A 16,838-nucleotide genomic window follows, 5' to 3' on the forward strand; every position below is an offset into this window, starting at 1 on the left:
TCCTTCCTTCCTTCCTTCCTTCCTTCCTTCCTTCCTTCCTTCCTTCCTTCCTTCCTTCCTTCCTTCCTTCCTTCCTTTCTTCCTTCCTTCTCACATACAGGTCAAGCAATCTAAGTTACACCCCTGGATCCAGACGGAGGAGGTACAGCCAGCACACCTTCTCCAGTTGGAGCCCCGGCGACACTGAGCAGCAACTAACATGAACGAGGGACCTTTTCTAAAATCTGAAAACATACAATCTTTTAATGGAAAACTAATTATCAAATGCTTCCTTGGTAGTAGGGCTGTCTTTCTTGGTGGGAAACTCCAACAACAATAGTGAGTTTTGTGTTGAAATATGGAACGTAATGAAGGTAAAGAGAAAATGAAGTGAAATTCGTCAGTTATACAGTTGGGGATGGGGGACGGGGGAGAGGGGTCTACTGGGGTTTTTGGTGGTGGAATATGGGCACTGGTGAATGGATGGGTGTTTGAATATTGTATAACTGAGACATAAACCTGAGAACTTTGTAACTTTCCACATGGTGATTCAATAAAATTTTTAAAAAAAGTTACACCCCTGACCTCCACAATTTTTCATTGGAGTCTTTGATCATTTTCTTATCATTGTAGTTTAAGCCATTTTATAATCTAACTGAACTGCACAAAAGTATTTATATTGAAGTCATTGCCAATAGTTGTAAGAGATAAGAAAGCAACTCATGGCCAGAGAGATGGTTCAATGGTCTGAGTGATTGATTTAAATACAGGAAGCCTGAGTTCATCCTTGGCATTGCACGTTTCCCAGCAGTCCCCCAGAGCAATCCAGAGTATAGAGCCAGGAGGAGTCCCTGAGCATGGTTGTGTGTCCCCCACCAAATTAATTAAATGAATTAAAGCTGTACCCCTCAGACTTTTTGTGTCCCTGTGTTGGTGAATAATTGAAAAGGGGCTGGAGAGATCATATAAAGTGCTTGCATTGCATGCAACCTACTCTAGTTCAATTCCTAACATAACAATGCATATGGTCCCCAAGGCACAGTACCAGAAGTAATCACTGAGCACAAAATAAGCCCTAAGCACAACCACCTGTGGTCCAAATCTCCCAACTTTGACTAAATGAATGATCACACACATGACAAAAGTTTTTTCACATAAATCCTAATTACCTCTATCTCTTTAAGCACATCTACTCTCCACTGCCATTTAGGCTCTATTTCCTTTTTTTTAAAAAAAAAGTCTGTTTGGGGGCTGGAGTGATAGCACAGCAGATAGGGTGTTTGCCTTGCACGAGGCCTACCCGGGTTCGATTCCCAGCATATGGTTCCCAGAGCACTGCCAGGAGCAATTCCTGAGTGCATGAGCCAGGAGTAAACCCTGTGCATCGCCGGGTGTGATCCTTCCCCTCCCCCCCAAAAAAAGAAAAGAAAAGGGAAAAAAAGTATGGTTTTAGGTTTTTTTTTTTTTTAATGCCAGAGAGATAATAGAACTGGCTGAGCACGTACTTTACATGCTGAAGCGCTGCTCCCTGTTTACTTGAGCACCACAGGGCGTGGCCCAAACAAAACAAAACAAATGCTTATTTTTAGACCAGGGGGAGAGTTCCAGTTACAGAGCACATGTCTAGCACGTGGATGTCTGAGCATTGCGTGTCCCACCTCCAGCACTGCCTTATGTAAAAATTTAATTTCAATGGTACTCAAAACTATCAATGTGCTACAAACCATAATAGAACTTATATTTGCTATCAATATTTTAAAGCAAAATTTTCTTATTAAAGGTAAAAGTTCAACTTTTAAAAATTTAGTTGATCCCTCTTCAGCAGCTGCTATCTCATCACTGCTCCTGATATCTAGGACTCTTCTCTAAACTCCTTGTCACCATGGCTCACAGATTTTCAGTCGTCACCCCAGGACATAAGAAGGAACTCTCAGCTATTGCCCAGCCCCTTGTTGCCACTGGGGAGGGGATCCAGGTGCAGATGAATCTGTGGTCACCATGGGAAATCACCAACAGAGGACCAAGGTGGAGAACACTGAGGACAATCGCAGGACGTTCGAGGAATCCTCTTCACATTGGAAACTTCCAAGAACCAGAGCATCAGAGTCATGATCCTTTTCCCTAAGTCTCTCTACCAGAAGGACAGCAGGGAAAACTTTTCAGAAACATCCTCAAGGAAAAGGGGATTCTGCTGGGAATCAAGTTAGACCAAAGAGTGGCTCTCCTTGCAGGAACAAAGATATCAACCATCACTCAAATGCTCAATGGCCTTTCTGAGTGCTGTGCTCAGCATAAGAAAGATGGTGCTGGCCTTTCCACTGCTGCACGAGCATAATCCCAGAGGCCAGCTAAACTACTTTGGGCACCAGCAGCTTGCAGAAATGTCTCTAGACTGTGAACTGAGCCACTGCCCCAAGATGCACCAGGATGGGAAGGGTTTTTCTCTCTCGGCTTTTCCATTTTATGAGCACCACAAAAGGGAAGTAAAATCTTGCAGTGATGCAATTTCTGGCAGAAATTTTCCTGGACTTAGCTACTAAAATCCAAAACTGCGTGGCCGAGGCAGCTGCGCGACCTTATACCTCTTGGTTGTCAGCAATGGAAAACATTATCAAATGGTTCCTTTTCAAAAGGTCTGACTTTGGGGGGGAAACGCCAAACAATAATAGTGAGGTTTTTATTGAAATATTGAACGTAATCAAAGTAAAGTGAAATCTATCAGCTACACAAGCAGGGTAGGGATGAGGGGGAGGTATACTGGGACTCTTGGTGGTGGAATATGTACACTGGTGAAGGGATGGGTGTTGACCATTGTATAACTGAGACTTAAGACTGGAAGCTCTGTAATTTTCCACATGGTGATTCAACAAAAAATAATAAAATAAATTAAAAAGATGATGCTGATTTTGACAAGTGGCATTCTGTGCTAAGGATTGCTGACCAGTGTCCCTGCAGCCTTACTATACAGGAGAATGCCAATGCTTTGGCCCTCTGCATCTGTCAGGAGAATGGGCTGGTTTTGAGGTTTTTTTATTTTTAGCTCTTTTTTTTTGGGGGGGGGTCACACCCAGTGATGCTCAGGGGTTATTCCTGCTTCTGCACTCAGGAATCACTTCTGGCAGTGCTCAGGAGATCATTTGGGATGCTGGGGATTGAACCCAGGTTGGCTGCATGCAAAGCAAACCCCCTACCCACTGCACTATTGCTCCTGTCCCCAAGGTACCTATTGTTGAACCAGAGATAATTCCTAATGGAGACCATGATTTAGAACACTGCCCTTATGAGACAGAGAAAGTTCTGACTACTGTCTACAAGGTCCTCAGTGACCATCATGTTTACCAGGAGGGCACCCTGATGAAGCCTAACATGGTGACTGCTGGACATGCCTGCACTAAGAAGTATACTCCAAGTAAGTAGCAATGGCCACTATTGCGGCTCTCCACCGGACTGTTCCTGGCATCTGCTTTTTGTCTGGCAGCATGAACAAAGAGGATGCTACTCTCAATCTCTGTGCCATCAACTTGTGCCCTCTACCAAGACCTTGGAAACTGAGTTTCTCTTATGGACGGGCCCTGCAAGCCTGCAACTTTGGCTGCCTGGGCAGCAAGGCTGCCAACAGGAAGGCAAGCCAGGCTGTGGCCAATTCCCAGACAGCCAAAGGACAGTATGTTCATGCGGGTTCTTCTGGTGCTGCTTCCACCAGCCCCTCTTCCTAGAATCCTATACCTGCTAGAAGGATGGCCAGCATGGCTCTAGCTCTCCTGGGGTCTTAGAAGGAGGGATTAAAAGGAAACAGCTTTCCAATGACATCAGAAATTAGACAAAATTATTCATTTCAGATTCACTGGGAAGCCAATATAACTCAAATTCTTAACCAAAGGAGAAAAAAAATGAATAAAATTCTGAATATCAAGGATCTGGTGAAACTTCAAATGAAGGTTTCCTTGCAACATGTCCAGCTCCCTACACCTCAAGTAGCTAAGCCCCACTGCCCACACTGATATCTCAAATGAAAAATAAAAACAGGTTTTTAAATGAAATCAGCTCTCTGTTCAAATATCAACTACCCTTTAATACATCTCAGAAGCTGAGTGCCATGAAGTGTGTTTTATTAAACAATGCTTGCAGTGGTAAATTACATAGACAAGAACAATTCAAAGAGAAATAAAATATTCTATAACCTTTCAAAAAATTTTAGTTGATCTTAGGAAATTTTCAAAGGGAGCCCTCTGGGTTGGCAATAATGCAACTCTAAGTCCTCAAGGCAAAGGATTTCCGTATTGAGAAATTTGGAGGTGTTGCAAGGCCACTATGTGCGGGGGACTGGCTAGTCAACACTGACTGTGGGAGGTGGGAGTGGCTTCCAGGCTTCTGGAAGTGTTGCCGAGGGATGCTGCTTCGTCCCCACTCGGTGAAGACCCCAGAGTTCTCAGTCTAGCCACCTGACACCTGAAATTTTTTAGCTGTTTGGTGTCACTACAGGGAGTATTAATGAAGCAGTGGAGATGACCCTTTGTCGTGGCTACAGCAGGGCATGTGGGTATGACTTCCGGGACTTCTGCAGGTCTAGAACTTGGCCCATCCCCTTCCCATGGGCACCCCAGAGTTTTCAGCGGGCTGGACCAGTGTGTGCGTGTATTCTTAGCTGCTCTATTCTTGAGCATTTTACTGGTTGAGTAACAAAGAATTGACACAAGGGGGCATCCACGCACTATGTGGAAAGAAAAATGGGTAGGGCGGGCTGCTTCATGGAAGACTGAAATATTAAGAAATTCTCTCTTGTGTTTCAAGGAACAACAATCCTGCAGCCCAAGAAGATAACTCATAGCACTGGAGTGTAGGCTTTTTATGCAGGACCACCTGGCTCCGAGTCCCTGTTTCTTCCCTGAACACTGCCAAGAGTGCCTCAGAACACTCTTTTGAGGCAGCATGAGAAGAGGAAATTGTCTCTATTTTCCCACTGCTTATCTGATAAAGGGTTTAAATCCAAGATATATAAAGCACTCACAGAACTTTACAAGAAAAAGTCAAGCAAATCCCTCAAAAATCAGGTGAAGAGGTAAGCATATACTTCCTCAAAGAGGGCGTTTGGATGACAAAAAAATGTTTATAAAAAACTTGGTCTTTCTCACTTACCATCAGGAAGATGCAAATCAAAGATATCATCTCATGCTAGTGAGGCATGCCAGTGAGATGGCCACATATCACAAAGAAAAACAAAAACCAGTGTTGATGTAGATGTGGGGAAAAGAGAACTTTTATTCACTGCTGAAAAGTCTACTGGATTCAGCCTTTTTGGAAAAACAATATGGACACAGCTCAAAAAATTAGGAATTGAGTTTACATAGGAACCAGCAATTCCACTTCTTGGCATCTACCCCGAGATCCTAAATAGAGTTGGTTTTCAGTAGGAAGGCAACGACAAAAGGAAATAAGGAGGGGGTAATAATGGGGCGTGGGAGGGTGATGAGGTAGAACACTGGAGCGTGGTGGAAAGACATGGGCACATTGATGGAGGGCGTGGTGCTGAATATTTTATGCAGGAACTCTACTGTTAGCAAAACTATAAACCATGGTGCCTAAAAGGGAAAGCAATTTTTTAAAGTGTCAGTACATATGACAGTTCAACCTGTTCAGTTCAGTGAGTCAACACAGTACAAAGCAGAGAACTGAAAATCCCCACTGACCTTGTCAGTAGAATGAGTTACAAGCCAAAGCCAGGGGTGAAACCCTGCTGTTGGCCCACCACTACACCAGGGATTGGGGACAGTTTGCTTATCAGGGTCACTCACAAAGTTGTTTCTAATGTCAACAATGATGATACCACACACACATGATGCTATATAAAAACTTTTTATTAGTTACAGAATGATTTTATAAAGCAAACTCAGAAAAGACAATCAGAGTAGCTAAACAATGATAGTGAAGGAAAAAGCAGAAAGAGAAAGTAGCTAAGTTAATTATAGTGGTTCCTGAGAAGTGTGAAGAGAATATTAGCACAACTGGGGATATTGCTTGCTGAAAGCTAAAAGTTTGTCTGTCCTACCACAAGTCTTTTTTTTTAATCAACCTTAATAGATCTGGAATCAAGGGGAAGAGAAAATAAAGAATATTAAGGTCTTTCAGAAGTCAGATATCAAACATTGACTTAAAACAGTTGAAATGAGACATGTTCTATTATCCGAATTATAACCTGAATACTCTCTCAGGTCAGAATCTAGAGAAACACCACATCTTGAAACTTGCTCTTTCTGTTCAGTGTCCTGTGTGTATTTTAGATCCTTCTAGACTGACTACTTTTGGGTTGGTGATACCAGAAGATTTCTGAAGACAAATTCTGCACACAATTCTAAGGTTCATTCACTGGTACTCCAGTGTCTACCTGCCAAAAATGTCAAAGCACTATGGCTGAGCACAGCTGGACAAGCAATATATTTTCTGGGATTCTGGAGAAAAAGTGGTAGACTTATTCTAAGTATCACACTTGTGTCTTCAGTGACAGTAAGACTTGGATGGGATGTTTTAGGATCTAGTGTCAAATCTTCCTGGAATGCATTGATTATTCTGTGCAGACCAAAATAATGTGGAGAGAGAGTGCAGCTCCCTTTCTTGAATTCATAAATAAAGACTCCTGGGCATGAGTGCTGTTCATACTTGTCATAAATATATCCAATGCTTCTTGTAGGTCCTTCTCAGTTGGGAGGATTTGTCATATTATAGATATTACTAAATATGCTCTCTGTCTTCTCATGCCCTACATATCATATACTCTCCACTGTTTTTGGTCTCAGACAGGGAAATAATTGGTATTAGTAATTATCAAAAATTCTTGTGAAAGGATCTAATCTCCTTGACTTACTTGGATTCATAATAAAAACATTTTAAACTCATTAGACTGCGTATCATTTTAGAGGTACTCTTCTTTACACCTGCAAAGATCTCAGGAAGTTAGGGTTTCCCAATAACCCTGCCTCCCCAGAGGCATTTTCTACTTACCTACTTACCTGAGTATGGCAGTTCTACGTAGCTCTTGTTTTCTCTAAGCTGGTCTCTAAATTGAGGCAAGTGTCTTTGAATACCTTCAGCATCAGTGAGGCACCAGTCTGTGTAGTCTCTGAAGTGTCCAGGGCATATATACAACACCGGGAGGTGGAGATATTGAGACCATGCTCGGTTTGAAAAAAAAAAAAAAGTTTGGTTTCTCCCCTCAGGAGGGAGGACTGGACTTGCCTGGATTTCAGGGTGTAGCAGAGACTAGTTGGAAGAGTGTGGGAGGGAATAAGGTCAACTGCTAGACCTTTCGATTGAACTCCAAACTTTGATGTCAGGTGACTGAATTGATGTGTGAGAGAACTTGATGATATCTGTTCTTCCAGTCATCTATTCAAAGAATTCAACTGGGGCCAGAGCTATAGCACAGTGGGTAGGGTGTTTGTCTTGCATGGGGCCAACCCAGGTATGATCCTGGCATCCCATATGGTCCCCGAAGCACCGTCAGGAGTAATTCCTGAGTGCAGAGCTAGGAGTAAACCCTGAGCATTGCTGGGTGTGACCCAAAAAACAACAACAACAAAAGAATTCAACCAATGTGGGACAATTATCTAAGTGAACTTTCTCAGGAATCAGTTAACCTCTAATGAATATTTCTGCATTTTTCACCAATATCATAGATAGTGAGATTAATAGTACATACAGATGGCACTGCCTAAAATATAAATTGATTTTAATTAATACTTTTACTCAGGAGAAACATTGGTACAAATATGGAAGTTAGTGGTGACTATGCTAAAGACTCAAAAAGAAATGGGTACTGTGTTATTTGAAACTGGAAGAAACATAGCAAAAACTACTGTGCCCTCTTTATGTGTGGGGGGAAAAAATAATTTTTTTAGTAGTACTGTTGTTTCATTGTTCATCAATTTGCTCAACGAGCACCAGTAACGTCTCCATCATGAGACTTGTTGTTACTGTTTTTGGCATATCGAATACACCGTGGGTAGCTTGCCAGGCTCTGCCGTGTGGGCGAGATACTCTTGGTAGCTTGCTGGGCTCTCTGAGAGGACCAAGGAATTGAACCCGGGTCGGCCACATGCAAGGCAAATGCCTGATATTTCCAAGAAAAATATTGAAAATGTGAGAAATTTTTCTTTTTCATTCTCATAGTAAAGTCTGGGCTGACTGCCTATGAGGCATCATGCCTGCCTGCAAGGGGCTTGCCTAGATCAGTTCTCCAGACATCAGGACAAGGAATTTGGCCAGAATGGGGCAAGTTTGATGGCTGTAGAAGTGATTATTGGAATTTTTGCATTTGCAGTTCACTATGTACTTCAGTTTCAGAAACTATGAATTTCAGATTCTAGAAACCAGAAACTGCAAAAAAGTTCTAGCCTTCCTTCATTCTAATTCATGAGGATTACAAGAGCAATGAGCAAAGGGGGAGCTAGGCTTACGCTAGCAAGACCAAGATTTTCTTTGCTCCCTGGAGAATTGAATCATGATTTTTTGTGGGGTTGGGGAGAATCTTTGTCCACACTCACTCCTGGTGGTGCTCAGGGGCCCGTATGTGGCACCAGAGAACTAACCGGAGTCAACCACATGCAGGAAATCATCTTAATCCCTGATCTCTTTGCCCTGGAATCACAATTTTCTGCTCACGCAGATAAAGGAGGATATACTTACTTAGCAACCAAATTAAATGGAAACAAGACTTACTAGAGCAACCACCAAAATGTTCAACAACCAATATGAAGGAGGAAAAAGAAGATCATTTGAAAGATAAAAGTCCTACAAAGGAGACCAATCCATGACCTGTATATTTTTCAAAATAAACAAAAACATATTGTTACATAGCCACTTCATTTATGATCATAGCATTCCCTTCCCCAAGTAGAGTAAGCACTGAAAAGATAAAACCGCATCTTAAAATTCAAATTTTACCTAAAGACTAAAATGAATCCAAACAAATAATAAAGACCAAAAAAGTAAATAAATAAAAGTAATTGTGGTAATAGTAGGTTGATTTTTGGTCTGTGGTTTTTCTTCAGGCACTAATATATTTTCATCTATTTGGGGTAATTCAGGACTTACAATTGGTTTTTAAAAAATAAATAAAAAAGCATGTGTCACTTTCTGGTTTTGCCTGGAGGTCTTAGTGTCTCATTTGAATATTGTTGATTGGTTGCAGTGACCCTGGTGTGATGTCACGTGACTGAGGCAGTTTCATCCCTAGGTCAGTAACAGAATAGAGCCCTGCTGACCTCGGGGCTCTTCACATTAAGAAGAACCAGATGTGTTTCGTTAAATAATGGAGATTATACAGCATATCAGGGCTTTCCTGATCTATGCAAATAGCATTCCTCTTACCTTAGTGAAAGGGATCTGGAAAACGTGACTGAGCTCTTCATTTCATATTTTCCAAATATTAACGGCCAAACAGAAACTTGTATAATAAAGTATTGTTGTCTCTTAATATCACACACACACACACACACAACACAATTTTATAAAATATAGGACAAAGGGAGAGGGGAGAATGAATTTGTTTGAAGAAAAATAGTGTGAACTTGCATGTGGGATATTATGTATGTTGTGTAATTATTTTGTGAGCAGTGTGAATTTATTTACATTGTATATATGTTCACTAGAAGTTAATATCTGTTAAAAAGTTAACAGATATTAGCAAGTCAATATCTGGGTCAGAGAAATCGTACAGGGGTTGGTTGTTTTCTTTATAAATAGGTGTGTGTGTGTATGTGTGTGTGTTAGAATTAACTAACACATGTAAGAAAACAGACTTGATACAGAAGTAGCAATTCTGAGAAAAAGATGCAAACCTATCCTCTAACTTTTTCACTTTGCTTTCATGTTCTGATCAAATTACACTGGTAATGAGTAGTGCTAGTAATTAGAGGCATTATGTCTAATATTTCTATTTCCATTGGAATTCTTCCTACTCATTCACCAGTTCAGTTACTTGATGCCTAAGTTCAATACACATCTTTAAAAACAATCCCTTTCAAGACATGTTGATTTTTTTTTTTTTTTTGCTTTTTGGGTCACACCTGGCGATGCACAGGGGTTACTCCTAGCTCTGCACTCAGGAATTACCCCTGGCCGTGCTCAGGGGACCATATGGGATGCTGGGATTTGAAGCCGGGTCGGCCGAGTGCAAGGCAAACGCCCTACCCGCTGTGCTATCTCTCCAGCCCCAGGACATGTTGATTCTGCAGGCACTAATTGTATTAGAAATGATGGGAGGAGAGAGATAGTACAGTGGTGGGCACAGCGCTTGAAGCCCCACACCTCAAATGTTCCCCCAAACCCTGAGCGAGTGATCCCTGAGCACCATGGAGCTAGGATTAAGTCATGAGCACCACTGAGTTTAGTTCCCAAACAATCAAATAGAAAGTATGTTACACAAATTATATAAACAAGTACAGACATTGCTACATTTGTTTTCTGGTGGATAATCAAAAAAACTTCACCATTTAATGAGTAAACACTAAAGCATTTAGGACTGGGTAGAGAGTGCAGGCATATGTGCCTGACCAGTGTTCCACTGCCAACACCAAGTAGCCTCCTGGGCAGTTCTGGGTGTGACTCTCGGGGTCCTGAGGATGACCAGGGTACTCCTGGTGAACCCCACTTTGTAGGCCTTGAGAAATGTGGCATCTTTGGGGTCTTGTATTGAGCCATTAGCTGGCTGAAAGAGAATCTCTCGACTTCGTTCTGGAACCCCTGTGTGATAGACCAAAATGAAAAAGAAAAGTACTTAACTACATCAAGGTTTGAAGTGACCTTATAAAAACCAATTGGTTTCAGCACTTTAGTACTTGCTGTATAATGAATTATTATATAAAGAGTTCATGTGTCATGTTGCTGAGTTGAATGTTGAAAAAGTGAATGTTGAAAAAGTGCTTGACATTTGGTAAGGGCAAATTGCATAGTACTATTTTTGGTGTTAATCATTTATTGCATCTGCATAGCAATCTAGATAAAATTAATTTATTTTGGAAACCTCTGCTTGCTGCTCCATTCTTTCGGGTGAGATTGATCTCTGGCTGAGATCACTGGCCCTAGTTAGGAATCAACTTAAAATATTCAAGCGATATATGATATAAAAGCTATAAGTCACTTAATAAAGAGAGAAAAGACCTTAGAAGATGGAAAAGATTTTCCATGTTTATGGATTGAAAATTGGAAAAATCATTTGGGGGCTGGAGCAATAGCACAGGGGGTAGGGCATTTGCCTTGCATGTGGCCGACCTGGGTTCGATTCCCAGCATCCCATATGGTCCCCCAAGCACCGCCAGGAGTAATTCCTGAGTTCATGAGCCAGGAATGATCCCTGTGCATTGCCGGGTGTGACCCCAAAAGAAAAAAATTTGGAAAAATCATTATCAAGTGGCCATCCTACCTAAATTATTATACAGATTCAACACAATCCCCATCCAAATTCAGGTGACATCCTTAAAAAACTTATAACAGCCAATCATAAAGTTTGTATGAAATTATAAAACACCCTGAATAGCCATAGCCATATATGTTCCCCCAAGCCCTGCCAGGAATAATCCCTGAACACAGAGCAAGAAGTATGCCCCGAGCATTACCAGTTGTGGCCCAAAAAAACAGACAGACAACATAACCCAATAAGTAACCCAGTGAGTGATGTTCTACCTGAGAGAGAGGACAGAGGCTGTGAGCATGGAAACGCTGTGTTCTGGAGGTTTTTGGTGCCAGGGAGAAGTCTCACCCGCAACCCTCTGGAGCACCTCGAGTGAAACATCCTGGCTAGGGGGGTCCAGTGGCATGGTTATGGCATGTGTCATGTTATGCTCCCTTCCAGGAGAGAAGGACATGGGATCTGGATGGTGGCCGATGATGAGATTATCTGGCACCAGCCAGAGGTGGTTTATGGGTGTGACTGCTTAGTCATCAGGAAGATACGCTGGTACAGGCAAAGGATCTCCGTTCCCTGTCCTGTTAAACTCAGAGTTCTCAGTCACAAAGTGCCGCATACCTGGGTTTTTCTGGAGATTCACTTGTTGGGGACTGTTCAGGAACCTGAACAAAAGAGGACCCCGAAACCTTTACCCTGGACAAACCGGAAAATTCCATTACCAGCATTTGCATAACCTGAGGCACAGGTGCCCTTGTGACAAAGGAAATAGCTAAACTCAAGAAGTAAAATTAGCCCAGGGCAGTTAATCACCAGACCCCAAAAAGCCCGTAAGTAGAATGCCTTCCTCTACACTAAAAGCCTTGTACATTCCTCCTGACAGATGCTCCTGCCAGATAAACCTTTGTCTTCCCCTCCCCACTATTTCTCAACCGACTCTTAGAGAATATTGTAAGCCCACCAAAGTACGCCCCGAACTTTTCCTTATTTGGTCTGAGAAGACACTTCCCTGATGATTGACAACTCATGTACCAACCCCCTGCTAAGAAAGGTATAAAACCAGCATGACTGCCAATAAAGCCGCTCTTGATCAGCATGTGTTGTCTTGAGCCACTTTTTACTAACCTCACCAGTTTTATTTTCAGATCGGGACCGCTGTTAGAACCCACCCAATTAGGAGCGCTTTCCACTGTTGTCTTTCTGCGGGCTGGAGAGATTTCGGGGGAACGCGCATTCACTCGTGGATGCAGCTCGACCTGAACCTGTGGAGAGCGGCCATGAGCATGGGGGCGGCTGGGTTCTGGAGGTTTCCAGCAAGTAGATACACTTTTCAAATCACAAACTTCAGGACCGTATTCTACCTAAGTAGTTAGCCTCAGCTAGACAAGAAGGCAGGGGCACTAACGTGCACACACCTTTCAATCATTAATTGCTGTAGGCCAAGAATGACTTCAGTGCTTTAATCTCTCGAGGGACATCTCATCACCCTTATTGAAACAATTTGTTAAATACAAGAGTAACAAAACGAAAAAAAAAAAAACCACATTCCAAGTATTTTAAGAAATTATTGTGTTTGAATTGCTATTGCATTGCTATTCACTGAGAGTAGAACCATCTTCCACTGGGTTGCCAAAACAAATTACATGATGAAAATAAAGCAAAGTTCATTCTGTAGAATCTGTTACTGCAGATACCACAAGAGGAGTAGAATCCTGGCCCACACAGAAGTAAGGCCTTAGTACATCAGAAAATTTCTCCAGAAAAGAATGGATGTGAGACCTGTCACGGGCATTATAAAAGGAAATCTGGCCCAACTCATAGTCCAGGTAAATGCCAATCCCTGTGGGTTTGTCCTTCAAAGAGAGAAGGACAGGTACAGAGCCTCCAGCTAGGTAGTTGCCAACCTTCAACTGGACCATCCAGGATTGGTTCTGACCTGACGGGGGCCACTGGTCATTGCTGGAAGGAGTATCTGTGCACACCCCCACGGCCCTCTCAGGCTTGTCACCCACCTGGACCTCCCAGTAGTGTCGACCAGAACTGAACCTTTCAGAGCCTATGACATTTACATCATCAAGACGTAGTATTGTTTTCCCATCAACTTTTGATCGTTGCTTCACATAGATGGCAACCTTTCTGTCCTCAGATATATACAGACTGGGGTGTGCTGTGTGGGGGTCTAGATTCACTTCCTTTTGAAATTTCTGAACAACGTTGTCAAACACCGAGTACAGCGGAGGAAGACAATAGCCTTCCTTCTTGAACTGAACTGAACACACAGGTGGGGACGCCAGATTCTCATACCTGGGCTGGGTACTCCTGACCTCCCTCAGCAAATTCCCCTCACACATCGCACTCCTCTCTGCCAGCTCCTTGAGAAGATCATTCATGGTGTCAATGTGGTCAGAAATTGCGGTGATATTGCCACCAAGTTTCTGTTGCTGGTGTTCGTTTTCTTCATCCAACCTAGAGAATGTTGCATCTCACTCACATTCCACAAGCAGGTTCAGCTGCTCCATTTCAGAGACTAATTGATCTCTTTGCCTTCTAATCTGATAGCTTAGTCCCTGTAACTTCCTGTCTTGGGTGACTACTAGTTTCTGCATTTTTGCCAATTGCTTCTTCAGGGCCTCCACATAATGACTAAGCCTCTGTCTGTGGTGTAAGGCGGCCTCCTGCACAGGTCTCACAAGGTGACCGTGGTGGGCAGGGGACTGGATGCACAGGAGACACACCAGCTTTTGTTCATCCTCACAGAAGAGGCTCAGGACCTGTTTGTGCTCCTCACACATGTCTTCTTCTTCTTGCCTCATCTCGCTGCTCTCAGACCTGTGGAGGAGTGTGGCCAGATCAACCAGCCTTCCCAGCTGGGAATTAACTCTGAAATACCTCTCCTCTTGTGGATAAAAGCAGAATGGGCAAGGGAAATTGTCCCGTAGATTCTTCGATGACATCTTGATGCAGGAGGCACAGAAGTTGTGCCCACAGATGATGGTGAAGGGGTCATTGAGATAGTCCAGGCAGATGGGACAGATGACCTCTGCCTGCAGTGTGAAGACTAAGGATACTGCCATATTTAGCTGTGGAAAGAGCAGGGTTGAAGTGAATTTTCTCAGAAGGTTTGACCCCTCAGACTCTCTCCTGTCAGAAAGAAGCCAAACATTCAGAACTCTGACCTTTGCTCAATGTCACCTTTTTTTTTTCACATTCCATGACTTCCACAGTATGGCCTCTGACGCACATGTCAGTGCCCCGCAGACCTCTCCTCACCACAAGCAGCCAATTCCAGATGTTTGTGGGTGTGAAGAGAAGTAAAACTCTGCTACTGTGAGGAGACCAGAAGTCTGTAAAGACTCTATGGTGTCAATTTGTTCCTGAAGAGAAGAAGCTATTTCTGCATGTAAGAAAGGTGCCCGTCCCTCTCAGAGAGCCCGGCAAGCTCCCGAGTGTATCCTGCCTGCACAGCAGAGCCTGGCAAGCTCCCTGTGGCATATTTGGTATGCCCAAACCACTAACAACAAGTCTCACAATGGAGACTGTACTGGTGCCTGCTCGAGAAAATCGATGAGCAACGGGATGACAGTGATACAGTGATACAGTGACAGAAAGGTGCCATCTTTCTAGTGTCCCTTTCCAGGTTACCACTGGCCCTCCATCTTCCAACCAAATACATCTCAAGGGTATTTCCTGGAACTAAAACCCTTGGGTTGTGGGTGATATTTTGTGGGTGATTCTTCTGAAACCCCCTAGTCCCTGGGAAAAGGGAAACGACTTGCCTCGAACCTATGGAATAGGAACCAGGTAAAGGACTTTGTGTAAAGTCAAACAGAAATCTGAAAATATCTAAAGATGCACTACAAGGGCCTAAACAAAACAGAGGCTAATATAGTCCTATATGTTACACTCTGTTCCTTCCTCACTCCAAACCCCATCTCCCCAATGTAGCACCATATTGACTCCTATTCACTGATACTGGCGACCCTGACTGGATTCTCGTAACTAGTCTTCAGAAGGGTCTCTCTGTGGTTTTCTGTAGCCTGTCTGCCACAAGCTGTGAATGAGACATTTAGTTACTGCCAGGTGGGTGGAGGCTTGGGACCCACCCAGAAAAAACTAGAGGGAGAAACTAAGGGTACAAGTGTGGTCTGATAAGATGTTCACAGATATGGTGGCTTTGAAGCAAATATGGTCAGATGAGCCCAGGAGCTATGATAATGTGCAAAGTCTATTTATTTACCATTGAAAACTTCTGTCAATCTTCCCAGTGTCCCTTCATTCTTGTTGAGAAAGAAACTGTAATAACCAATGTGCTTCTGATTCACTTGTTCTCCAAGGAAGGATGACTTGGGTCCATTAGAGTCTTGTTCTCCGAGTCTGCATTGCTGCCTGAAGATCTTGAAATGAATTTCCTTCTAGCATGTGTAAATCACATCTTGATTGACTGTGAACTGTATATGCCCCTTTGAAAATTAAAAAAAAAACATTGTTCAGTCTTATTTTTTAATTTTTTAAAATTTTTATATATTTTATTTTCATAAAGTAGTTAGCCATAACTCATTACAGATAATATTCAAACACCATTCCCACCACCAAGCACCTTCCCACCACAATAAAGGGAAAGTGTGTGAAGGTTATTGTATTTAATTGTGGAGTTATTTAAGCCCACATATAAGAGAATACAAGCGTTCCGTATCCCTCAATTCCCATCCCCCACAGACCAAGGCTGAAAACCAGCTTTCCTGGGAACTGGTTAAAAATGCAGCTCCGGGAAAGAGCCCTGGCCCAGGCTGATACCTGGATGAATGGATGTGGGGAAAAAGGGATGCTCTTTCACTGTTGGTGGGAATGTCGACTGGTCCAGCCTTTCTGGAAAACAATATGAACAGTCCTTCAAAAACTAGAAATTGAGCTTCCATATAACCCTGCAATACCATTTCTAGGAATATATCCCAAGGATACAAAAAAGCACAGTAGAAATGACACCTGTACCTATATATTCATTTCAGCATTGTTCACAATAGCCAAAATATGGAAACAACTGAGTGCCCTAAAACAGATGACTGGTTAAAGAAACTTCGGTACACCTACATAATGGAATACTATGCAGCTGTTAGGAGAGATGAAGTCATGAAATTTGCTTATAAATGGATAGACATGGAGAGTATCATGCTAAGTGAAATGAGTCAGAAAGAGAGGGACAGACATAGAAGGACTGTACTCATTTGTGGCGTGTAGAATAATATCACATGAGACTGACACCCTAGGAAACTAGATACAAGGGCCAGGAGGCTTGTCCCATAGCTGGACGATTGCTTCATGAGTGGAGGGGAGAAGGCAGATGGAATAGAGAAGGGATCATTAAGAAAATGATGGCTGGAGGAACCAGTGGGGATGGGAGATGCAGAAAGTAGATAATGGACCAAACATGATAACCTCTCGGTGTCTGTGTTGCAAGCTATAA

The 16,838-nt window shown here is 42.7% G+C and overlaps 1 protein-coding gene and 1 pseudogene across 1 annotated transcript; one reads left to right on the forward strand and one right to left on the reverse strand.

The window, feature by feature from the left end:
• The first annotated feature begins 1,861 nt into the window (after positions 1–1,861).
• LOC101557333 (fructose-bisphosphate aldolase B-like) lies at positions 1,862–3,695 on the forward strand (annotated as a pseudogene).
• Positions 3,696–13,860: 10,165 nt separating this feature from the next.
• LOC101557604 (tripartite motif-containing protein 75-like) lies at positions 13,861–14,451 on the reverse strand. The gene has a single exon (XM_012932194.2). The coding sequence runs from the start codon at positions 14,449–14,451 to the stop codon at positions 13,861–13,863; it is 591 nt and encodes a 196-aa protein (XP_012787648.2).
• Positions 14,452–16,838: the final 2,387 nt, after the last annotated feature.

The sequence above is a fragment of the Sorex araneus genome, chromosome 7 (genome assembly GCF_027595985.1).
Source record: "Sorex araneus isolate mSorAra2 chromosome 7, mSorAra2.pri, whole genome shotgun sequence".
NCBI lineage: Eukaryota > Metazoa > Chordata > Mammalia > Eulipotyphla > Soricidae > Sorex > Sorex araneus.